Consider the following 24,736-nt stretch of genomic DNA (forward strand, 5'->3'; position numbering starts at 1 on the left):
TGGGAAGGCAAATCAGGAAACAGCTCTGGCCCCAGTGATGGAGAGACAAAGCGTATGGGGGACTTGGGAGGGATCTTATTTTTTAACTTACCAAAATGTCCCGAATATTTCCCTACAAAGATCTCAGTGATCAAAAGTGGTCTTTGAGGCTTGGAGTCCGAGGTGGGTGGTGTGTATGTGTGTACACATGCGTATGCACCTGCTCCATCCACAGACACATATGTAGAAGTGGACACAGTGTAGAGGGGCTCCAGGGTTCTCTTCTTGTTCTGAGAGGACACTCATGATTCCCAGCTTGAATGAATGGACATTTAGCCTCTGATCCTCAGTGAAAGGCTAGGACCCCAAGAGGGCCAGTCCTAGAGATCACACGGCAACAAGAAATTAACTCCTGGTCACACTTGTCCCAAATCTTTTCCCAGCAAGAGGCCCAAGCGAGACCCAGCATGCACGTCCCCTATGAGAGGTGACAGCTGTGCTGGACTCAGTGTCCTTTCTCCCCTTGGCCATTTTTCCCAAATACAGGCCCTGACTCCGCCTTGACTGTACATTCTAAGACCCTAAGAACGAGTGTTATCCCAATAGAGAACGAGTGTTATCCCAATAGAGAACGAGTGTTATCCCAACAGAGAAGGGCAGAAAAGAAAGTCCCTAATTTCTCGGAGGGAGACTGTTTGTTCAGCCTCTTGGTGAGGGCTCCTTTCTCTGTGACTGCAAGGCCCCCTTAGCTAATTTTTTTTTAATCATAAAAAGGTCAGCAGGAAGTTCACCCATAGCATTTGTGCTCTTCCTTTAATCAACTTTTGAGTATCACACCCAGCAGCTGAACAAAAGAAGACTTTATCCTTGGCTTTGGACTGCTGAGCTGTATTGTTTTGTTTTGTTTTGTTTTTTTGTATTTTCTTTTTTTTACTGGCTGACTTTGCTTCCTGAATATATTTGCTTCAGTTCATGTTGAAATTAGTGGGGCCTCCCTGCTTTGGCCGGGCTTGGGTGCCAGGTGCACGGGGAACCCTGGAGGCATGTGGGGCCTGCTCTCACCTGCACAGTGAGGGCTGCAGAGGGCTGAGAGATGGACCCCCGTGGCCCTTAGGAAGATGCCAGTTGTGTTTGGTTTATCTCCTCTCTGTCTCTTCCGGCAGAAAAGGGACATCAGCAATTTTGAGTATCTCATGCACCTCAACACCGCGGCCAGGAGGACCTACAATGACTACATGCAGTATCCAGTGTTTCCCTGGGTTCTGGCTGACTACACCTCACAGGTATGGTAGTCACGTGGCTGCTGTTCAGATGTCCTGAGGCTTTCTGACCCTGATGACCAGAGAGTACTAAGTCAGCACACAGAGCCTCTGCTATGAGATTCGGTCCACCTGGGCCTGAGGGCTGCTCCATGTTCCAAAGGAAGCCTTTGGAGTCTGGGAGCTCAGGTTCCTCTCCATATCTACCTGTGGGAAGGTGACCTTACCTGTGGGATGATCAATATGACGAGGACAGTTGCTAACATGAGCCCCAGAGGGCTTCCTGGCTTACTCACTACTCTGAAGGCAACCAGTAGCGATCTGCTGAGACACTGCCCAGTCCTGCAAGTGAAGGAGGCCATGGAATTTATTCCTGAATCAACATGTGTGGGTGAGGGGTAGATTAAAGGAGAGAGACGGAGAGAGACCCAGAGACCCAGAGAGAACAAACTATTCCTCTGTATCTTGACTTCAGCCATCCAGATGTTGGTATGTGGACTTCACTCAGGATCTGGACTGAGACATGTTGGGACAGGGGTGCCGATGGCAAGGCCAGATCATTCCCTCTTTTGGCGTGTGCCCCTGGGCCTCAGCAGGTAGGGGAGGGAGGAGGAAACCTGACACAGCCAGGCCAAGATGACATTGCTGGGAATGATCTGGCCACGAAGCACTGTCCCAGCCACCTGGGCTCTGGCCATTAAGTGGGGTGTTGGGCTGTGTGTGCAAAGGAAAGAAGGTGGCTAAGTCCTGGTTCAGACCAGCCCTCGCTAATCCTGCCTGGGGCAGCTTGGAAGACTGACACCCAGGATTTGGGAGAAGGAGCCTCAGGCCTTTGTGACCTCCTATCCCCAGTTAAGACATTTAACACAAAACTCTTCTCTCCAGCTGCACATTGCCTTTTATTTCCCTAATGATCCATCTAAGGCTGAGCTATTTCAAAAATGAAACATGCAAATCCCAGCTTTAACTCACATGTTGCAGAGGGGTGGTTTACCAGCCCCCTTTGTTTAGTCCAAAATTGTGATTACTTACCCGTGTTTAGAAATCGGGCAATTTCTCCTAAAAATGTGGATTTCCAATATCTTTTGGAGAATCAGGAGATGTAGCAGCCTGGAAGCCCCATTCTGTCCTGGCAAAATCACAGGGGTCTGAGAAGGGTCTGCCTCACTCTGCTCCCACCCCTGGTTCTGCAGGGGTGGAGATGGGGACAGGCCTTGCCTCCCCAGGGGGACTGCAGTGGTTCACGGCTAGTGAAAAGGAAAAGAAGTATAAAAAAACACTTTCTATGGGACATGAAAATCCTAGAGGATATTTGACTCCTCTGCTAACACGTAGAGCATCTCTGCTCAAAGCAAACATCTCTGAGGACACCTGGCCCTAAAAATCTCAGGTCTCCACTGCCTTATATTGTGTTCCCCAGGGCAGAGGAAGGTGTAAATTTGCATGCTGTCATTGCACAGAAGGGAGGTGCTCCAGACAAAAGAGGACGCTCCTCACATTTCCTTCCCAATCAGAACCTTCTAGAGAGTCCGTTTGATTCCCAGTAAGGACTGTGAACTACTGGAGCTTATATCTCTCTCCACGGGGGCTGGAGCCAAGCGCCTTATCCACAACAGGGATTCTTTTCAAAGTCTCTTTTTAGTAACTCGTGGCAAAGTTCTGATTTGGGTCAACTTGGAACAGGTTCAGTGTGAACTCAATCTTCCCCTCCTCTTAGTTTCCTTCTCTCCCTTATTAAGTCTTTGTGGATCACTGGCTCTGGGGCCATAAAACCCCAGCACGCCTGCTAATCACCAGAGGGGGTCAGACCAAACGACGATAAACCAATAAAGAGAACCATAAAACTAAAGAGCGTGGCTCCTGAAGTCTCACTGGGGCACAAGAGGGTCTGAGGGGAGTTAACTCCAACCACACATCTGCCTTCTAGACATTGAACTTGACGAATCCCAAGACTTTCCGTGATCTCTCAAAGCCTATGGGGGCTCAGACCAAGGAAAGGAAGCTGAAATTCATCCAGAGGTTTAAAGAGGTTGAAAAGACTGAAGGTGGGTAGATCCCAGCTTGACTTTTTTTTTTTTTCTGCAGTGTTGCTCATTCAAGTGCCTTGACAAGGTCGTTGGTAATGATTCGGGCTCTCACCTAGCATGGAAACAATTATGTTTGGATAGAAACAGCTCTAATCCTCTGGTTTGCACCTTGACTGCAGGGAAGAGTTCCCTGGGCAGGTTTTACACCTACTGATGCCCAAGCCCCACCCCTAGAGATTCTGATTTAAGTAAGGCTGTGGTGAGGCACAGGGGATACTGAGAACTACCGTGCTAAGAGCTGCTTCCTCCAGACCTAGGGCTACCAGAGGTGGAGAGCACATTCATTCAGCGTTTTGTGTATTCCCAGCACAGGCCAGCCCGCATTCATAAATACAAGGGTCCATTTCAAAGAGAAGGGAATTAAACACGGACAGTTCAAACAATGTATTCAAGATCACAGCTTCTAAATGGCGGAGGCTGTATTTGTTGGACTCTAGAACCTACCTCCCAGTCTCTTCATCAGCACATCACTTTTGTAATTTTTGCCACATTCACATGCGACTTGAATTCCTAATGCCTTAATTTTTTTTCTCTAGGTCTATTCACTTCTGAACTTTGATGAATGTATTTTCAAAAGAAATTTTTCTATCATACATTTGATGCTAGCTCTATTGGTTTTCTCAAATCCTTTAAATAAACATATAATTTAAAATAAGGAGCAGCTATCCATGAACCATGAAAATTTCCCTTGGGAACCAGAGGTCTTGTGCTTTGGAAAGGCTTACACAGCCCAGAGATGCTGCTTTTGGTGAGCAGGTTCTCAGTAGGACAGGGAGGGTCCTGCTGCATCCCGCACAGCCCCATAGAGGCCTGCACTGAGTGGGCCTGGCACTCAGACTCGCTCAGGGGAGATGGGAGGATGTAGACAGTTGGGCAGGCCCTCTTTGCCCTGCTTATCCTCCTGAGGCTGAAGTTGAATCATTAGGACCCTTCTCCGGGAACCCCCCAACCCCGCATGCTGTTCCTCTGGCTGCTGGGCGTGGCAGGACCCCTTCCACAGAAGCAGGCCAGGGGAGCATGGGATCTCACCGTGCTCTCACATCTCACGTTGGGTGTGCATTTGAGCTGCCCATTGGATTTGGGACCTTGTGCAGGTTCCTCCACCAGCCCCCAGAATAACTGGCTTAGACAGCTCCTCCATGGCACCAGGGAGGGCTTCAGGCTGTGCATGGGGCTGGCAGCAAGATGGTAAGCAGTCACCACAGGGAGCTGGTTCAGGCCTTGGCCGACTGCGCTGGAGGGATTGTAGGCACCCTGGGGCTTTTCTATGTGCCCCTTAACTCAGAAGACCAAAGCCACTGTCTTCCCATGAATCCTGAGTGCAGACTTCCCAGAGCCTAACTCTGCCCACGTTCTCGGGGTAGACCACTGGGGACTCGGGGGTGCCACTGAGGGTCTTGAATGTGCTTCTCATCACCATGGCTACTGGCCAAATCATGACGTCTGCGAGCAGAACCAAGGTTTCATTAGGCCTGCAGGTGCTGTCTTGAGGAGGGCTTGTGCCCGCCGCTCATGATTGAGCCTGGTAGAGTCTGTGTGTCTGCAGTCTGTCCCAGCACAGGGGGACATCCATGCCAGACTTGTCCTTTCGTTGCAGGAGATATGACCGTCCAGTGTCACTACTGTACTCACTACTCCTCGGCCATCATTGTCGCCTCCTACCTGGTCCGGATGCCACCCTATACCCAGGCCTTCTGCTCTCTGCAGGTGAGCTCCCTTACATGCACACACTCACACAAACACACACACACACACACCTCTATCTCACCGATGAATGGCTGGGCTTGGATGAAGCAGGGGTCTCCCCGCTAGCAATCCAGTCTCAGCCGATGATTCCCACTTGATGTTGGCTCCGGGATCCTGGGTAGTCCAGCTGAGGCAGGCTGCCCATCCTCACCGACCTGCGGTGACCTGTGCGTCTGCCCAACGGTGTTGCAGAAAGACTCCAAAAATAAGGAATGAGAGATAATAGGGGGAAACATGCATAAAGTAAGTCAGTTTTCGTGGAAAAGGAAAAGCAGAAGGCTTGAAGACTTCCTTGAAGGTGGGTGGTCGGGAATTCGAAAAATAAACACAAAGAAGGAAGAGCGAACGAATACCACTTGTGACTTGGGAATGTAGACAGCCACACTAAGTGCAAGTTGAAAGGTTTAAAAGGACAAAGTACTTGAATAATGAATAGCTGAACCAGAGAAAGAAGGTGACCAACTTACCCACCCATGAACCAAGAGACCATTCATCATACCAGCCTAAGGTTGCCAGATTTCACAAATAAAAACACAGGATGCCCGGATACATTTGAATTTCAGGTAAACAGTGAATTTTTTAGACTAAAAAATGATTTGTTGTTTATCTGAAGTTCAAATATAGCTGGGCCCCCTTCTGTCTTTCCTCAGCCCTACACAGCGTGAAGGGAGCAGGTCCTGCTCTGAGTGGGTGGTATGGCCAAGGCACATGGGGTTGCTGGGACAGGGTCCTTTGCAGGCAGTCGAGACATTTATTTTCTTTCTGACCTTATTGCTGGGATCCTGCTTCCCAGGTTGTCCTGGGGGCCCAGCTGTCAACTGCGGAGAGCCTCTGGGTAGCCCAGTTCCAGCCAGCTCCAAAGGGAAGCAGCTCACAGTGCAAGTGCAGGGCCTGGCCAACTCCGGGGCCTTCCCAGCATCCTACCGAGAGGAAGGCAGGAGCCACGGTGGGCAACAGGCCACGAATATGCACAGACTTACTCCAGTTACGAAGTTCAACAAAGAGAAAGTATGAGTGTTCCAGGAGTGTGTGGGGTTTTGGTTTGACCTCACCCAAAGGCCACTCTTTGTGGTCAGATGACCTTGGCCCTGAGAGACCAAAGGCCACGTCTGCACTAAATCCAACTCCTGAGCCCTAGGTGGGAGTGGGTAGGCAAGGTCAAGGTGATTTGTCCAATTAGGAACAAAATCCCTCCAGTCTTCTCTGTCTTGGCACAGTATTCTCTCTCCTTAAAGGCATGGATTGTCTAGACATTGTATAACCTCCTCTCCTTGGAAATACACTCAAAAATAATAAGTGTGCTTCCCCTGAGCCTTTCTCAGGCAACAAGCATTTTAAGTAAGTTTGGTTTGGAGAACAAACGGTCCCGGAGCTCTAGCCGGTGCCAGGAATCCCATCCAGACGTTGCTCATTAATTCACAAGAAGCGATGATCGCCGTTGATGATGATGGCGATGCATTCCGTTATGGCACTCCCTCCAGGCAGCTCTGGATGCTTGAAAAGCTTTCTTTTGTCCCTTCAGTCTAATGCTGTAAAGTCCCATCTCTACCTGTTACTAAAGGTCCTCTCACATGGACAGGAGGCAGAGTGAACTTGAAACGGCATCCGCCATGAGATTTATACGCCAGATCTGCTACTTCACGGATACAGAATCTTCTGCGAGGGATCTTACCTCTGGAAATGAGGGTTGATTTTGCATAGCTTCCGGAGCTGCTGAGATTAAACGAGAAAGTGTGGGTAAAGCCCCTAGCGCAGGGCTTAACACTGCATAGGCAATCGATCCTGGTCACTTCCCTTCTCCCTGCAGTCAGCCAGATGGAAGCTGAGCAGTCCTGAGCTTGTTCAAGCTGGTCTGGTCTGGGCTAAGCTAATTCAAGACAGCCTGGACTGCGGAGAAGCATTCCAGGATGAGACGAGCCAGATGAAACAGGTGTGCTGCAGACCCACAAAAGTACTGGGTTAAGACCAACCTGAAGTTAGTCACAACTAGTCTGAGGTTTCTTTTTAGCTAGTTTGATCCATGGGTGACCACACTAAACTGATTAGAGGTGGTCTGAACCAGCGCAAGATGGTCAGAACCAATTTTATCTGCTTTTGGGTGACACACATTAGCTCTGGCCCTTCAACTCCCATGCTGAAGTCTGATGTGACTCCTAGTTTTTCCTGGTTTGACTCTCTGTGGCTGTTGGCCCATCTGAGCTGAAATCAGTTGGGTTCTCCATGTGTGCTACTTTTTACTGACTCTTCTAGCACATCCTGAGAAAAATCCACCGTCTTCTGCTTTCTCCTTAGAATAAAAGATGAATTTTAGCTCCCAAGGGAATGCTTAAAGGTTACATCTGGGGGGAAATGCACCTGGCTCTCCTTTGGGAGCCCTGGGACCTTCACAGACCTCCTTAGGAATGTTCCTGAAGTCAGGCTCTTTCTTTTGCCCCCACCGTGCCTCCTAGGGGACAGGTCCATTTCTTCTTAAGGGACCTTTGCTTCACTGCTGTCTGTTAATAAGGAAAGGAACCTCACTACGGTCTCAATAGACTAGACTTCCATTCCCCAGCATGGACCATGGGGTAGTGAAGAGTGAGAAATGTGGAGAAGATGCAGAATCCAGGAGTGAGCCCTTCTTATTTTATTTATCTGGAGAGCAGAGAACTGAGAAGGTCGGATGGACCCAGAGCCGGGTGTGTTTGCAAGAGTCGGCCTGACAAAAGGCGTGCTTCTCCATTCTGCAGGAAGTAAGCTCTGCCTCTTGCCTCTTAGTGTGAAGGAGCCAGACTTGCTTCTTGTTTATTCCATGGCTCGGCAGGGGGGACGCACCTTTGGTGTGGAAAGCCATGTGTCTAAGCCCTGCACTGGGTGTGGCCCTGCGCTCTGTCAAGAGGCAGACACGGTGCCTTGGGCACAGTGGCCTGCCCAGCCCCACTGAGCTGGATGAGGACAGAAGGGGGGCCTCTGCCCCTCAGCTTAGAATTGCCATGCAGCATATTCTGATCCCTGGGTGGAAAGTGTGCTATGTTGCCTTCACTTTTGCATCTTGCTGACTTTGGCCTGCTCTCGGAATGCGTTCCTCTGTGGTTGCTGTGTTTGATCTTCTGCCTCAAACCGGGTATTACAATGATAGACTCTCACAGTCCAGTAGGTATGGCAGAGAGGCAGTGCGAGCTGAGCAGGTGACACACACAAGTCGCAGGGGATGAGATGGGAGCTGGTCATGCGCTGTCACCCCACTCTGTGGAGGCCTGAGACCGCTGTCTGCCAGAGCCGGGGGCTCAGCTCTTGGGACGCGGTCCCTCTCTGGCATCTGGCCGGCCTGGAGCTGGTGCCTGAGAGCAGCCTGGAGGCCGCACCGCTGCTGGGGCCACAGCCCACCCCCCCTTGCCCCATTCCCGCCTCATCGGGAGCACCAGTGGCCATGAGGCCCACGAGGAGACTGGCCTGGGCAGGGCGGAGCGAGGCAGCAGCGCCCCAGCGAGGGCACAGTGGCCGTGCTGCTGCAGCTGCTGTTACATTTAATCAGAAGCTGAAATAAAGTGCTGTGTTAATTAAGTCGCAGCCCATGTGACGGCAGCTGTTACCAGCAGTGGGGAAGGGTTTTCTGAACCACCTGAGGCGCGATGGCTGGTTTTCGTGTAAGACAGATGCTCACTGTGGAAAGAACGGAGAGCCGCCCAGGCGGTCCACGTGGGGGCTCCATGGGTGACAGGCCATGGGTCCGGGGGGGAGCTGTGTCCAAAACAAAGGCACAGTTATCATCATGCTGACTCAACGAGGAGCATTCGGAAAGGCTCGTGTAATAGAGACAGGCGGACCTGAGTCAAAGTCCTAGCTCTAGAACTTTCTCATGGGTAGTATTGAATCACGGAGCTTTCCTCCTTTAAAATACCCCCTGCCTCAGCAGGTGGTAAAGATGGGGTGAGTTACAGCAGGGGAGTCCTTTGGCTGGTTTCTAAATGCTCCATATTTGTCCACTGTCCTCCCTGTAAGAGTGGACAGCAGGCTTTTCAAAACTTCTGTGGGTTTTGTCTGTTGAGTAAAGGGCCACATCCTCCAGGAAGAAAAGCTAATGGCTACGTTGAGGGAGGCCCACCCTGCATTGAGAACAAGACCGACAAGGCAGCCCAGCTGGTACACAGACTTCCCAAATTCTTGTCGGGCCGGCAGCCCAGCTGGCTGAGTGGGATGTCAGAGCCTGGATGTTTCTGAAGAAGCCCGCAGAAGGCCGAGCCTGCCTCTTTCCTCAGCTGCACACGTTGGCCCCGCCATTTCTTGGGTGGTGATGGGGTCTCAAAATTGACCAGTTGATGCGCTTGCTCTTTTGTTCCCCGTCCCAGACCCCGCCCCTGCTCACGTCCCCCCAGACCCCACCTTCTGCTTCCAGGAACTTTTATTCGTTTATTTTTTTAGGTATGTATGTATTTTTTTTAATTTAATTTTAATTTTTTCAGTGCTCCAAGATTCATGGTTTATGCATCACACCCAGTGCTTCCAGGAACTTTTAAATTCCTTTTCATTTTCTTCTTCAGAGCCCCTGGTTACCTTCCCCCATGTATCTGAGGTCGGGGCCCCAGCCCAGGATCGCTCCTCCATTCCCACTCTGCAAAGGGACAGGGGCGTCGGGGCAGAGTCCTCGGGGCATCTCTTTCTGTCTGCCTGGCACTGCAGGAGGTGCCTCACACACACGTGCGCACACATGCACACTCACACTCACATGCTAACCCATGTTTGCACACCCACAACGGTCACCCCAGGTGGCAGAGTAGAGTGTGGGAAACATTAAGACTTTAAGAAACTCCCTGGTGGGAAACATTAAGACTTTAAGAAACTCCCTGGTGTTCACACTGCCAGGAGGGCAGAAACCCCCATGCCAGTCCACCCAGTTGCCCAGCTGGGGCGCCCTCTCCTCTCGCTGACACACCCTCTTTCACGGACAGAGGACAGCAGCTTAGAGGACCCACGCACACAGGGTCCTGTGAGTGGATTGGTTACATGGGATACTTGTAAATTACCAGAAAAACCATCTTCCAGGAGAATGGGTTGTCAGCCTGCTCATAAAACCAATCCCATACTTGGATATAGTGGTGGGTTGACTCAGGTCAGTCCCACAGGAAAGGAAGACTAGACTTTCTAGCACGTAGTGTGCGAATCTCTGTGTTTAAGGGTCCTTGAGCGCATGTAGTTGCTGTACTCCCTGCAGGTCTCGGTCAAGAATTGAATGGGTTTTTTTCAGCATAGTTTCCCCTCCCACACTGGAGAGGGCTTTAAGAATGTCTGTCCCTCTTGAAATGCTTACCCAGGGACACAGGGGCACACAAGAGCTGTGCCTTTACTACAGAACACTCCTTTCAAGACCATTTCCAGTTTTAAGAGACGTACCACAATCACAAACTTTCTTCTAATCTGAACTCCTGTCATGTCCGGCAGAAGTCCTAATTGGCCATTTCTCTCCCCATTATTTTGATTTTAATTTTGATTCATCTCTTCGCAAAATTTTGTACCCCTTGGAAGTATTTTAATTGAGGGAGGATACCTAGGGTTATATTGTTTGTGAGCCTTTAAATATTCAGAATATCTTTCTGGCTTCTTCATGAAGGAGTGATATCATTTAGAAGTAAAATCCAGCTCCTCTACCTTTTGCCTCCGAAACCTCCAGCCTTGGCTGCCTTGTCTTCTAGCTCTTCAGCGTCACATGGAAAAAGTTTTCTGCCAATGAGAGGTTGTTCCTTTGTTGATAATAATAATAATCATCATCTTACTATTGTTTTTTTCAGCATGTCGGCTACACATAGGATTCATTGCTCTTGATACTCAAGGATGCGCTGATATGCAGAATAGATTTAGGAGCAAAATCTTGGCTCCATAATTCTCTCTGATCATTTGGTTTCCACCCAGTCTATATACTTAATTTTGTTGTTGCTTTATTTTATTTTGTTTTGGACTTTCCTCATGGCAGGGCTCTGCAGACCTTCATTGTGCCTCCCTGCCTCGCTCCTTCTCTCCCTTCTTTTTCTCTGTCTTCTCTTCCTTTTCTCCTTCCTTCCTTTCCTGAGAATCGAGTCATGGCTGAGACTCCCTGCTGGCGGCCCCCGGATTCCGTGTCCACGCACAGACTTACAGTACAAGCAATAGAACAGCTCCACTTTTTTTTCTAGGGAATTTGGCTTTTCTTTTGTATTGCAGAGGTGAGAAAACCCATTAATTTTGAAACAAATGTATGCAAATACATTTATTAATATAGGAAATAGGAAAATCAGTTATTGCTTCCTTTATAAATAATACAGGCTTAAGTTTTAAAGATATTACTTTTGCTAAAATGCATTAGACAGCTGTGAAAAAAATAACATTTTTCTTTGTGGTAATATCTTTAACCAGATTTGTAGCACTAACAATATTTCCTATGTATATATTATTTTTATTTAATACAGGTAATCTTTTTATTACCAAATCATATTGTTTCTCAGGAGATTACCATCAGTACTCATAAAAGCTGCAAAAGGAATCCAGGAGGAGGAGAAGGCATCAATCTCCTGCAGATGTAAGGCTCGGGCTGCAGATTAAATATGCAAAGCTCTTAATATGTTTCAATAAGCCACTTGTTAGGTGCAGATTTATTTAAAAACACTCTCCCCCTGTTTTGTTTCCATTTCCATTTGAATCTGATGGTGGGCAGCATCCCCTAATTTCAACACAAGAGCAAAGTGACCTTGGAGAAAAGCCACATCCTTAAGCTGCCCAGGTAGTGTGTTCTGTTGCAGCTCTGCTGTAACTGGCTTTCTCGGTATCCCTGTCCATGTCCGTGTTCAGAGAACAACCCATGGGCCTCCCTGGATCCTCAGGTCTGACTCGGAAAACCGACCAGCCCACCAAGATGTCCAGATGGGGTCTGCCTCAGGCGAGTGGCAGATTCTGCCTTTGCAGAAAGAGCTGAGACTCCTCGCCCCACACGTTAGGAGATCACATTTGCCCCAGGTCCAGGGACTACCCCCAGTAAGCTGGCACAAGGGCAAAGAAGGCATGTCAGTTGGAGGAGCATCTGTGGGATTGACCCAGTTCTGCCACTGGTTGCTTTGATAGCCTTGGGAAATCCAGGACACGCTGAGGACCATCAGTTTTCTAGTCTGCAGAATGGAAGTGGACTTCCTTCCTGACACCCCTGCTGTGAGGATCAGGAGCCAACATCTCTGTATAAAGTGCCTAACATGGGGCAGACTTGCCAAGGGGAGGTTGTGGCCCTTCTTTATCCCTCATCTACCCCTGCAGCTGCCCCAAAGCTTCCTTAGGTAAATGCTGACGAGACCTCAGTCCCCGAGAAGTGAAGGGAGCTGGCGGGTGCAGAGGAGAGCACTACCCATTTGTTCTCAGGCCACAAGAATCCTGCAGAAGTTGGCAGAAGGAGGACAAGTTCTAATTGAACGAAGGCCCAGCCTTAATGGGGACAAGAGAAGTATCCAATCCCGGGCAGGTGTTTTGGGGATGTCCGCAAACTTAAGTAGACCCAGAGCCCCACTTCAGAACCTCTTTCCTGAAGTCCGTCTGCTCCCAGCATCATCATTCCTCCAACCAGACCTTTTTTCCTCCGCCCAGCCCTCAAGGCCACCTGATAAATAAGTGTAGCATCAACTAAAGAGATTTGATGACTCAGATGAGAGGAGCAGAGCACCCAAAGAAAGAATTTTTTAAGTCTTACCTGGTACAATCCTAGCTGCCAGGCTTGGGACGCATCAGGCCACCTGTGGAAATGGGAGTTGGAACCGGGGCAGTCCTTGGAGAGTGTGTAGACATCTTATCTTCATGGACCAGCTTCCTGTCTCCTGGAGCTGGTGTCCCTCCAGATCTTCATCCTCAGACCTGTTCTCTCTTGTAAGGCTGCTCTGTTAGATGTAAGCAGGGCCCTGACCTAGACTGCTTCCTTCTGCTTCTGTTCCTGGCCTTCGCCTTGCTTCTGCTCAGAACACTCTGCCTTCTTCTATGTCTCCAGGCTTGCAAACTCACCAGGGGTCCACTTCTCTAGAAAACTTGCCCTGATCCCACATGACATGGCTGACCCGCTCTCTGTCCTGTAGTGGGTTCTTTCTTTGTGTCCTGTCCGTGTGTGATTCAGAGTGGACCCTTAGCACATGTGGGGAATGGACAGATGAATCACTCTGCTTTTCCTGTCTCTGATCTGAGCCTGGATTTCTAAATGGGGAATGAACAGTGCGTCACGTATCCTCTGGGGAAGCCTCGGGGAAAGGGTCCAGAGAACGGTCGAGTAAACAGAGGCACGAGAAAACCATGGCACGCACACGTGGAGCGGTGAACAAACGTGTGTGGGAGTGAATGGAAAGAAAGCTCTGATGGCGGAAGCCATGCCTCAGTGGCCGTGGGCGAGGAGAGGCCCACCCGGGCGGTGCCTGCATGTCTTTCTCACTACAGGAGATCACATGGGCTCCCTTTCCTCACAGGGTGGAAGCTTTGATGTGGCAGACAGAATGTTCCACAGTGTGAAGAACGCGTGGGAGTCGGCCTCTAGGGAGAACATGAGTGACGTCAGGGAGCTGACTCCAGAGTTCTTCTACCTGCCCGAGTTCCTCGTCAACTGCAATGCCGTGGAGTTTGGTGCGTGGAGGCTGTGGTGCGGCCGGGGTGGGCTGGGCAGGGGAGGGATCGCTCTCCCAAAGCTCAGATAGTGACCAACTTCATCAATAACTTTGTTGTGCACCTAAATGAAGAGACCCTTCATCAAACCAGTGTGGTCGTTGTGAGGTCTCCCCTCGATGGTGGCCTTCAGTGGTGAGGTGGTAGCCAAAGGAAGGACTTGAGGCCCCCGGCTGCCAGGATGTCTCTGAGGCACGGTCCCACCCATCCTGTGAGGGTCCCCAGGCCTCAGTCTGCAGTGAGAAGCCCTGCTAACAACCAGGTCTATGCTGGCCCACTGCATGACCTGGGCAAACCCCCACCCCTCTGTGGCCTCGTTTTCCTCCGTGGCCCACGAACAGGTTAAGCTGGGCTCTGAGTTGGACCCAGAGAAGTTGGGTCTCCCGGGAGAGATTGCTTACCAGATAGTGTCTAAGGGTGGTGGTATGGGGACGCTGGTGGCTCTTCCTCTTTCCTGTGCTTCCGGCTCCACCCCAGGATGAACTATGCCATCTCCCCGGTTTAGAGGAGGAACAACATTTGAGGACACCCCCGTGAGCAGGTCCCCCGGTGGCTGTGTGTGTACCTTGGTAGCCTCCGCTGCAAATGTCAGGGTGACTTGTGGAAGGGGCCGTGTGGTCAGAGCTTGAGGCAGGGTGTGGGCCACTGCAGCCCCCAGGAAGGGAGATGGGATCCCTCACCTGGCAGGGGGCACTCATGAACTGTCACCAGCATACACCTGCACCCCAGAGCTCCCCTTCCTCGGGACCCTCCTTCCTCCAGCAGCCCACAGGGGCACCTTTTTAGGCACTGGGAATTTAGTTGGGGCTCCTGGAATCGACTGCCCTGAAGGTGTTTACATTCTGTACAGGCATGGAGGAAGGGGAGAGAACATATAAACATATTTATATAAGTGAAATTCTATCTGATGCTGAGAATTGAGGACAGAAGGTAGGAAAATGGTTCAAGAGTGATTCAGAGGGCACTGTGTTATTCTGATCTCCAGGAGGGACAGCCTGAGTTGGTGACAGGGGAGCTGAGGCTGGCTGGTAAAGGAGCCACATGAGGCACAAACCTGCAGGCCAGAAAGAAGCGGGGAAGGTTTTATTTAGTTGTACCTTGAAGGCTCTGGAGGGTTTAAGCAAGACCACAACCAGTGTTTATCAGGCAACCATCATATGCCTGGAGTTTTTCTAAGCACATTATGCGTATTTCTCTTTTCATCCTTCTACCAGCCCCCTCCCCCGGGGGGTGGGTAACAGGTAGAAAAAGTGAGTCCCAAAGAGATTAAGCAATATGCCCAAGGTTGTGCGGCTAATGGGTAGGAGAGAGACTTGGGCTTGGATCCAGACTCATTCTATTGTCTGGGGAAGCTGCCTCTAAAAACCTTGCTGTCCTCACTTTAAAAATGGAGAGAAAATACATAAATTATAGAGTTAAATGAAGATTCAATAAGATGTTGTGTGCCAAGCACCTAGCATAGAGCCCTGGCATAGTTAGGTGCTCAAAATACAATAGCTGTTACTGTTACTGTGATTATCTCCTTACTGCTCTAGCCCCAAATAGAAAGCACCCAGAGAACAAGGCACAGAATGGTAGGGAGGAAGACAAACAATGACCACACCACTGCCATTTTATAGGCAGTTTGTGAATCAAACACAAACCTGCCTGGGAAGCAAGGAGGGCCTTGTGGAGGGTGGAAGGCTTAGAGACCAAGTAAGAATATTCCAGGCAGATGAGTGGGGGATGCAACAGACAGAAGCAGCAGCAAGTAGTGAGTCCTGTGCAGGACACAGCTCTTAGCCTGATCTGCCTGGAATCAGAAGTCCTAGACAGGACAGTGTATATCCCCCCTGGTTCCTAGCCCAGTTGGGCTCCCATTCACCCAAAGCCCTGCTGTTTCTCACCCCACTCAGGCTGCATGCAGGATGGGACAGCACTGGGAGATGTGCAGCTCCCTCCCTGGGCTGATGGGGACCCTCGGAAATTCATCAGCCTGCACAGACAGGTGAGTTGAGCAGGGTCACAGCAGAGGCCCTGGCATCCTGAATGAAGACTGCAGTATCTTCACCCTCCATGGAGGCTTTCTGTGTGAGCAGAGGGCTAGTGACAAATGTTTCTGAGGCTCTTATGTCTAGAGAGCCCAGAAAAGGTGCTGGGCTCCATTCTCCAGGTTAACAGGAAAAAGTTTGTGTTGTGGGCTCTTCCAAGAGTTCCATTAGATTCTGTCCTTGTGCCAGTTTGTTGTGGGAATCACTGGGAGAAATTAATTCAGTTTCTTTTTGGATCACCTGGGTCAAGTCAGTGTCTTTAGCTGGCCCTATAGTTAGGGCCATGACTGGGCCGTACTGCTCTGTATAGCTCATAGAAGGGCTGTAGACCCTGAGGGGCTCCTTTTGGCCAAAGGATTTGCCAGGACTGGGGAATACTTGGCTTCTCAGCCAGAGACGTTGATGTGGTAGAAGCCATTTTGGGACACATACATGCATTAGCATAAACCACAAAAATATATGTGATAATATCATTAGTCATCAGGGAAACATAAATTAAAATCACGGGAGATGACATTACATACTCACAAGAGTGGCTAAAATTTTTAAATATGACAAAACCAAGAGTAAGCAAGAATACGGAGCCATCAGAGTTCATTACACATTGTTGGTAGGAAAATGAAATGGAAAAGTCACTTAGGAAAAAACTTAGTAGTTTCTTACAAAGTTGAAGAAGAATTTACCTTATCACCCAGAAATACCCCTTGCATATATTGACTGAAGAGAAATAAAGATATGTCCATGGAAAAGCATGCACAAAAATATGCACCGGTTTTATTCAGACCAATCAAAAACTGAAAACAACCCAAATGTCCAGCAACTGGTAATGGATTAACAAATGATTCATCCACACAATGGAATACTATGGAGCAATAAAAAGAAAGAGATTGCTGAAACATGGAGCAACATGAATTAATGCCAAAAGCATTATCCTAAGCAAAAGAAGCCAAAACTCGAAGCTACATATTATAGGATTCTATTTATATGACATTCTGGAAAAGGTAAAATTATGGAGACAGATAGTCGATCAGTAGTTACTAAGGTCTGGAGTAGGGAATGATGGAAAAAGAGTACAAGAGAATATTTTGAGTTGATGTAAATGTCCTATGTCTCAGTTGTGGTGGTGGTTACATGACTACATTCCTTTGTCAGAACACATTGAACTGTATATTTTAAAAGGGTGAATTTTATTATGTATAAATTATATCTAAAAAGAAAAAAAAATCTGGGGTGGGCCTGGCTAGTAAAAACAAAGTTGGACTCTTTCCTCTGTCCTTCTCCCTTGCCAAGGAGAAAAGTCTTCCCTGGTTTATCCTTGCCTCTAGAAGTGTAGTAATGGTAGGCATCTTTCCCACAACCCACTGGTCTTGAATAGCTGGACCAGAGGTGAACTTAACCTTCAGGTGACAGCAGCCCTATGCCAAGATGTTCTCAGAAAAAGTTGTTGACCTGGGCTGAGTGAGCAGATTCACTCTATAGGACTGACTGCAGATGCTGGTGGTCTAGTGGGGAGGCAGCTTGATTATATAACCACACAAATAACAGAGAAATTATAACTGCACAAAGTGCTACAAAGGAGAGAAATTCAATGCCATCAGATATAGGTTAGAGGTGAGACCCATGGGACCTGGGTGATGACAACAGCGGGGAGACATCTTCTGGTAGAGTAAAGATTAGGTTGGAGTGGATTAAGGTGTTAATGATCAACATCAGTGAAAATATCAGAGTAGGAATCTCTGAAAATCCTCTACTCCATAAAAGCAATAAGAATAATGGCAAAGATTATCATTTAAAAAAAAAAAAAAACTCTCCAGAACTCTGGAAATAAACCAGAGGCTTAGAAAAATCAGGGGAGTGTTCCTTTGAGAAAAATGGCTGAATCTTTATAAGAACAGCAAGCTTTGTGTTGTTTTAATTCACACTCTTCTCATTTCTCCTCATCTCTGTAGTAGCTTTGAAAACCAACAGCCCACAATAACAGTCAAAACCAAGAGCCTAACAGTCATTGGAGGGTGAAGAATGGGTTTGGAGCTCCTTCAAAGCCCCATACCCAGAGAACTGTCATTAGTTGACCTGTTAATGTTTCCCTGAATGTCCCCACCAGCAAGGCTTTTCTTCAATGACATTTGTGAAAAAATAAACCAGAGACAATTGTTTGACACTGTGGCTGCCAGAGGCAGTGGATATAATTGGGCAAACAACAGACTAACCAAAAAGCTTAAATAGAAAAATTAGAGAATGAGATATTTATTAGGAGGCCTTGAAAAAAACTTCAAAATGTCTCTGGAATCTAGAAGGACACACACAACTGTAGGGATACGTTCATGTGCAAGGCTGTGTTCATGCTCTTAAGGTCCTAAGCTTCACTTCAGGCTGACATTGAGGCTCTGTGCAAGCAAGATATGAGGTAAAGGCAGAGTTTTTATCATGCGGTTGCTGCCTAGCTGAGCACTGAAGCTCTGGGCTAACATGCACACAAAGTCCTTCCCTGGGGAAAGAATGGAATGTTAATTGGTTCTAGGCATTTAAATAAATCTTCATCCAATCATAAGATGATCATTAAGCTAACAGAGCAGAAATTTTAGTGGCCACATACAACAACAACAAAAATACAGACCTTATAGATCTAGTTCAGAAAAGTCCTAAATAAACCAGCCAGCAAACAACAATAACAAACAGTAAAGCAACAACAAACCCTGGGGAGAGGGAAAAATCTGATTTCCAGAGTTGGTACATCATATTATCTAAAATGCCTAGTTTTCTACAAAAATTATGAGACATGTAAAGAAAAAGAAAGTATGGCTCATAATGGGGGAAAAAAGCAGTCAGTAGGAATACCTCTGAGGAAGCCTAACCTTTGGACTTACTAGACAAAGACTTTAAATCAGCTGTTGTGAATATGTACAAAGCATTAAATAAAACCATGTTTAAAGATTGAAAGGAGAGTATAACAATGAGAAAAGATATATAAAGAGATAGAAATTATGCAAAGGAACCAAATAGAAATTATGGAGCTGATAATTACAGTAACTGAGATGAAAAATTCACTAAAAGAGATCAATAGCAGGCAGAAGAAAGAATCAACAAACTTGGAAGATAGGTCAATTGAGATTATCCAATCTGGGAAACAGGAAGAAATGAGTGAAGAAAAATGAACAGAATATATGCATCTGTAGAACACCATCAAACATACCAGCATACACAAATTGAAAGTACCAGAAAGAGAGGAGAGAAAGGTACAGAAAGAATATTTAAAGAAATAATTTTCAAAATATCCCAATTTTGATGCCAAGTATTAATTTATACATTGAAGACACTCTGTAAATTCCAAGTAGGATAAACTCAAAAAGATCTATATTTAGACACATCATAAATTCTCAGAAAGGAAAGTCAAAGGAAGAATCTTGAAAGCAACAAAAACAACTCATCACTTAAAAGGTATCTTCAATAAGACTAACAGTTAATATTTCATTAAAAATAGAAGTGGGGCACCTGGGTGGCTCAGTTGGATGGGCATCTGTGTTTGGCTCAGGTCATGATTCCTGAGTCCTGGGATTGAGCTCTGCAACAGGATCCTTGCTCAGTGGAGAGTCTGCTTATCCATCTGCCTCTGCCCCTACACACCTCCTTATGCTCTCCCACTCATGCTCTCTCTCTCTAATAAAGAAATATATTCTTAAAAAAAAAAAAACCACAGAAGTAAGAAGGCAGTGGTATGAAATATTCAAAGTGCTGAAAGACTATCAACCAAGAATTTTATAGCCAGCAAAGCTATTCTTTGATAATGAAGAAATTAAGACCCTCTGAGACATATAAAACTAAAAGAATTTATCATTAGCAGACCTGCCCTATAAGAAACACTAAAGGGAGTTCTTCATGCTAAAATAAGATAGTAACTCAAGTCCACATGAAGAAATAAAGGAGGTGAATGATAATAAGGAAACAGAAATGGTACGGTGGGAAGAGACAATACACATCAAACCCCAAGCCAGTGCCTGGGACCTAGAAAGTGCACAGTGCAATCATTGTAGCTAACATTAATTACATGGAGTTCACTGTGTACCAGGCATGGACACAAACCTAACCTCACATAATTCCGCAAAGAAGGTACAATTACTGTCCCCATTTCATAGATGAAGATGAAGGAACTGAGGAACAGATGTGTTAAGGAATGATCATGGCAGTGCTGGGGTCCAGCTGACTCCACAGCATGTTCTCTTAACTGCGACACTTAATCTCAACCTCCTGACATTTCTGGTCAGAATCAGCTCTCACTTTTTCTTATATCGATCTCAATAGGACCCCAAGACTTTATTTTCAGTCTTCCATTTAGATATCACTACAAGACATAGATATTTTGAACCTCATGATTATAGCATGGAGTGAATGAGCTAGGGTGATGGCAGCAGTCAGATCCGTTTTCCCACTAGCTGGAGGCAAGAATGGGATGGTCATTGTGTTTCCCGCGTGTCCACCCACTCAGTGCTCATCAAACTCAGTGAGATGTCACACGTTTCCTGTTCAGAGACAGCATCCTGAGGCATGTGCCCCCCTCCTGATCTGTGCAGAGGGCTCACAAGTCCAAGAGAGGCCTTCATTTTTCATGCTCTTTCGGTTTTGGTTCCAGGCTCTGGAAAGTGATTTTGTCAGTGCCAACCTCCACCACTGGATAGACCTCATCTTTGGGTACAAGCAGCAGGGGTCAGCTGCAGTGGAATCTGTTAATACCTTCCACCCCTACTTCTATGGTGACAAAGTGGACCTCAGCAGCATCAGTGACCCCTTGATCAGGAGCACCATCCTGGGGTTTGTCAGCAACTTTGGACAGGTGCCCAAACAGGTACATCATCTATGTTCTGGGTCTTGCTTTCTCAAGAGTGTGTGCATTGTGAGCTTGGGAGTGACTGAAGACATTTTCTCCTGGAGAGGACCAAGAGAGCACTGGGGAGGGGAAATGGTCTTCCTATACCCCTCAACATCAGGGATTACTCCTCTGTTACGATCTGATGTTCATGAACATGATGATGTCATTAATGATAATGGTGAGGACTACCTTCCCCTGTGGGATATGTGATGGACACTATAGTAAATCCATAGGATTTAATTGTCTATATGGGTGTCTATGCTGCACAGTTACTGTGCAGAGCCAACGAATGGAGACATCAAGTGCTCAAAAGTGACTGAAATATGACGGGCCTTCCGCAAATGTTAGTTACTAGTATGATTCCCTCATTGAATCCCCTCCTAAGCTCTGGGTATAGGGATTATTCTTTTACAGATCAGGAAGCTGAGGCTCAGGGAGGTTGAATACATAACTTGCCCACAATTATACTTCAGCAGATGCCAGAGGTAGAGCTCTACCCCCACCTGGCTGGCCCCACAGCCTCTGCCATGTCACCAGCAGTGGGAGACTATCTCCCAGGGCCCCTGGTGAAGTTGCTAGGGTCTCATATTGGCCTTTTGCTCCACTGGCTCCATCCCACATCAGGATAATCATGTAGTGATATGAGGCTGTGTGTTCATGGGCATGTCCTGGTGAATAGTGGGCAAGAGGAGTGCTTAGTTAGCTGATCCCAGCCTGGTTGGCCCTCAAACTTCAGTTCAGCATGGAAAAGTATTATTCCTAAGGATATCCATCTGGGCTACTAGCATGGCCCCATGGGCTGGGGTCTCAGCCTGGGCAGTCAGGAGCCATGCTGGGAAATGAGTGCATAGGCCCAGCCAATTCCAGGGCCATCTTGGGCAGCAGCCTTCCCGTGTAACCATGAGGCTTGGAAAGGCTCATCTTATAGTGCAAAATTAGTAACAACTTTTCTGCCTGGTCTTGTATACCATGCTGCAGGTTTGCTCTGCTCCCAGGGGAGGGCAATGTGAGAAGTGCCTAAGGGTGACTTGGAGAATGAACAGTGCATCTAAAATGTGGGTTTGGCCAAGGAACACTTCGTAGGAAGGAGGGAATTTCAGGAAAGAAGCTTGGGTAGCCTAATGGTTTCATTTTTTTTTTTAAGAAGTGAAATAATCCAGATAAAGCAATTAAATCAAAATAGTAGTCTCCCCCAACCAATTGTTTCCTGAGTTGTGTCATTGTCCTTGTCCAAAAGCAAAAGATATTTTCACATCCATATGCTCAGAGAGTGCACACAATTTTAGATTCTGATTGCATTTAGTGATGTAGCCTATGAGCTTTTACAAAGATATTTCTAAGTAATTATCAGAATTAGAATTCTTGAGGTGGTCCCAACTAGAGGCAGGATTAAAATACTTCAAGGACCGGGCACTTGCCATCAATGGGCTCTGCGTGCTGAGGCTGTGACAGGCCTCTGGCCTGTGGTGCTTTAGTCATCCTGCTTACCAGGAGGGACGTTCTTTATTTAATGCTCAGTTTAAAGTCCCCGTTCTGATTTCTGTTTGCATTGATCACTCACCCAGCTTTACTAGGTAGACCAGTATCTGATCGAGGCCTGTCACTGAGCCTAGGCTGCTGTGAGAAGCCCCCTCCCCCACCCCAGCTGCTTGCTGAGCCTCACCTCTGCCCCTGTGCCCAGCTGGGGTCAGCTCCCACCCCTCAGTTGTGGCACCCAGGGGATGTTTCCATCGAGGAGCAGAAGCGTGGGCCTGATGACTGGAAAACACGGCCTCGTTGGGGAGGGGAATGTAGCGAGGTGGCCTTGGCTACCCTCTGTGGCAGCAGCAAGATTCTGCCAGCAGCATGGCCTTGCACATCACGTGTCACCTGGTTATGCAAAAAGTTTGGCATTAGGGACAATTTGACAGCAGAGATCTAAGAAAAATGAAAATTAAAAACGGCCACTCATGGGGGTTGCCTGTGCTCTTTGGAATGTTTGAATGGATGCCCAGACGGATGCTCCTGCAGAGAGTTTGTAAGGGAAAGGAGAAAAAAAAATATGAGAAATAGCTCAAGCAAATGAAGAGAGACATGTGATCTAGAGAGGAAAGGGGGTCATTCTGAGCCCATTATGGGAGAGGCAGCTCTGCCGGGGACCAGGGATCCTCAGGGAGGTCATCCTGCTCCCAGGCAGCGTGGGAAAAATGACAGTTGGCAGCCAGGAGGGCTTTTTCCGCCAGTCCAATGCTAGGAGCTGGAGAAAGGAGCTGCCCCTCTCTGAGCCCCAGGCCCCTCACCTGCACCCTCTGAGGGCTAATCCAGAGAGTTCTGTTCATGCTCATCTCAGTCAGGAGCAAGCCCAGCTCAGGCAGCACTCAGAGCAGAGCGGCCGCGCGACTTACATGGGGACGCCGCCGCTGCCACCTCTGGCCGTCTGTCCTTAATGACTTATGTGGTCTGCGTCTGTCCCCTGTCTCTCCAGCTCTTTACAAAACCCCACCCAGCCAGGACTGCTGCGGGCAAGCCTTCACCTGGAAAGGATGTCGCCCTGCCTGGGAGCCTGCCCAGCCACCCGCAGCCCTTCTTCTACAACCTGCAGGCACTGAAGCCCTCCCAGGTCACGGTCAAAGGTGACTACCTGGTCTTGCTTTATTTGGCGCCCTGCCCCAGAGTTGTCCCTTCAGTGACTGTTATTCCTTTGGAGGTTCAGGGGCACAGACCCTTCAGGATCTTGGGGTCTGACTTGAGATAGCTGTGTTTCTAGTCACGAAAGGGATCTGGGGAGGTGTGCTCCAGAAATGTCCAGAACCACCTCTGTTAGATCCCGACAGACTTACCTATCAGTCTGAGACACACATTCCTCTCTTTCATGTATCTCTTTCGCGCATACGTGCGCGCGCGCGCGCGCACACACACACACACACACACACACACACACACACACCTCTTTCTCCCTCTCTCTCTCTTTCCTGTGCACATACACCCCTCCTCACCTCCAAAGCCAAGCGAGGAATTCCCAGATTCCCCGAGGGAGGGTTGCAGCCTCTGCTTCTTGGTACTTGTGGTCACAGTTGCTCCTGAGCCCCCGGGTGGGCCTGTAGCCCTTAGGCAGGATCATCTGTCCTGGGCAGATGGCCCAGTGGGAGTTCCAGCCCGGCTGCTTCCTAGAGACACGGTGTGCGTGAGGTCTGATGTCTGCGCCACCTGCGGGCTGCTCGGCTTTGGGGAACTCGCACTACATGGGGCAACATTCTGGACTTGTATAAGGACTATAAGGTCGGGTTTGTTGGGGTTTTGTGATGTGCCTTTTTTTCCCCTTCAAATCCAAGAACAGGGTCTTTGGCACACCCCGCCCCACTAGATAAGGTGTCTGGGAGGGGTAGGAAAGGCAGAGCCCCCAAGGCTCCTGTGGCTTTGTGCCATCACCCAGACAGCCTCAGCCACTGCTCCCCTGGCATCAGCCCTTAGAGACACTGAAGACCTGCATGGCCACATGCGAGCTTCATGTACGTGTGAAAGCAGGGGACGACCTGAGGTCCAGGGCACCCAGCTTGGGACCAGGGTCTAACACGAGTGAGGCCCTCGAGTGACGTGCCCTGGCGAGCCAGCGGCGCCTGCCCAGGCTGGTGCTTTGCCAAGGCTGGGTCACCTGCCACAGCTCCTCTCTGGGCCCAGTGACAGCGGGTCTTGTCCTTTGGTGTGTAAGCTCCACCATACTAACTGGGGGGTAGATATGTACCTTTTCTCTCTAGGCTCCGAATCCCCCAAAGGAGCCATTGGCCACATCATGCCCACCGAGAAGAGCATCCTGGCCGTGGAGAGGAACAAGGTGCTGCTGCCTCCTCTCGGGAACAGGACCTTCAGCTGGGGCTTTGACGACTTCAGCTGCTGTCTGGGGAACTACGGCTCTGACAAGGTGGGCGGGCGTGGGGCGCAGCCGCGGGCTCAGGGTCTCGGCCTCCATCTGCTGGGGCAGAGGCGGTCAGGAGACAGGCCGGCCCAAAGCAGGCACAGCTGCCCACAGCCCATCACCTCCATGTGGCTGTGCCCCCTGCCTGGGAGGGAAGAGTGTTGTACGGCTGGGCTCAGGGCCCTCGGGGCCAAGCCTCCAGCCTGGGTTCCAAGGAGTGGAGCTTGCAAGTTCTCAGTGCACACTGT

General features: G+C 48.7%; 1 protein-coding gene across 1 annotated transcript in view; it reads left to right on the forward strand.

Annotated features, from left to right (window-relative positions):
- LOC111145192 (WDFY family member 4) overlaps positions 1-24,736 on the forward strand; it is a 293,576-nt gene that overhangs the window by 254,241 nt on the left and 14,599 nt on the right. The window contains exons 49-56 of the mRNA XM_022499912.1: positions 1,143-1,262; positions 3,166-3,283; positions 4,923-5,032; positions 13,510-13,663; positions 15,598-15,689; positions 20,360-20,572; positions 23,061-23,208; positions 24,310-24,494. Of these exons, the coding sequence (XP_022355620.1) occupies positions 1,143-1,262; positions 3,166-3,283; positions 4,923-5,032; positions 13,510-13,663; positions 15,598-15,689; positions 20,360-20,572; positions 23,061-23,208; positions 24,310-24,494 (1,140 nt within the window). The remainder of the gene's footprint in view (positions 1-1,142; positions 1,263-3,165; positions 3,284-4,922; positions 5,033-13,509; positions 13,664-15,597; positions 15,690-20,359; positions 20,573-23,060; positions 23,209-24,309; positions 24,495-24,736) is intronic.

Source organism: Enhydra lutris, unplaced genomic scaffold, assembly GCF_002288905.1.
Source record: "Enhydra lutris kenyoni isolate GAN:26980312 unplaced genomic scaffold, ASM228890v2 scaffoldscaffold12, whole genome shotgun sequence".
NCBI lineage: Eukaryota > Metazoa > Chordata > Mammalia > Carnivora > Mustelidae > Enhydra > Enhydra lutris.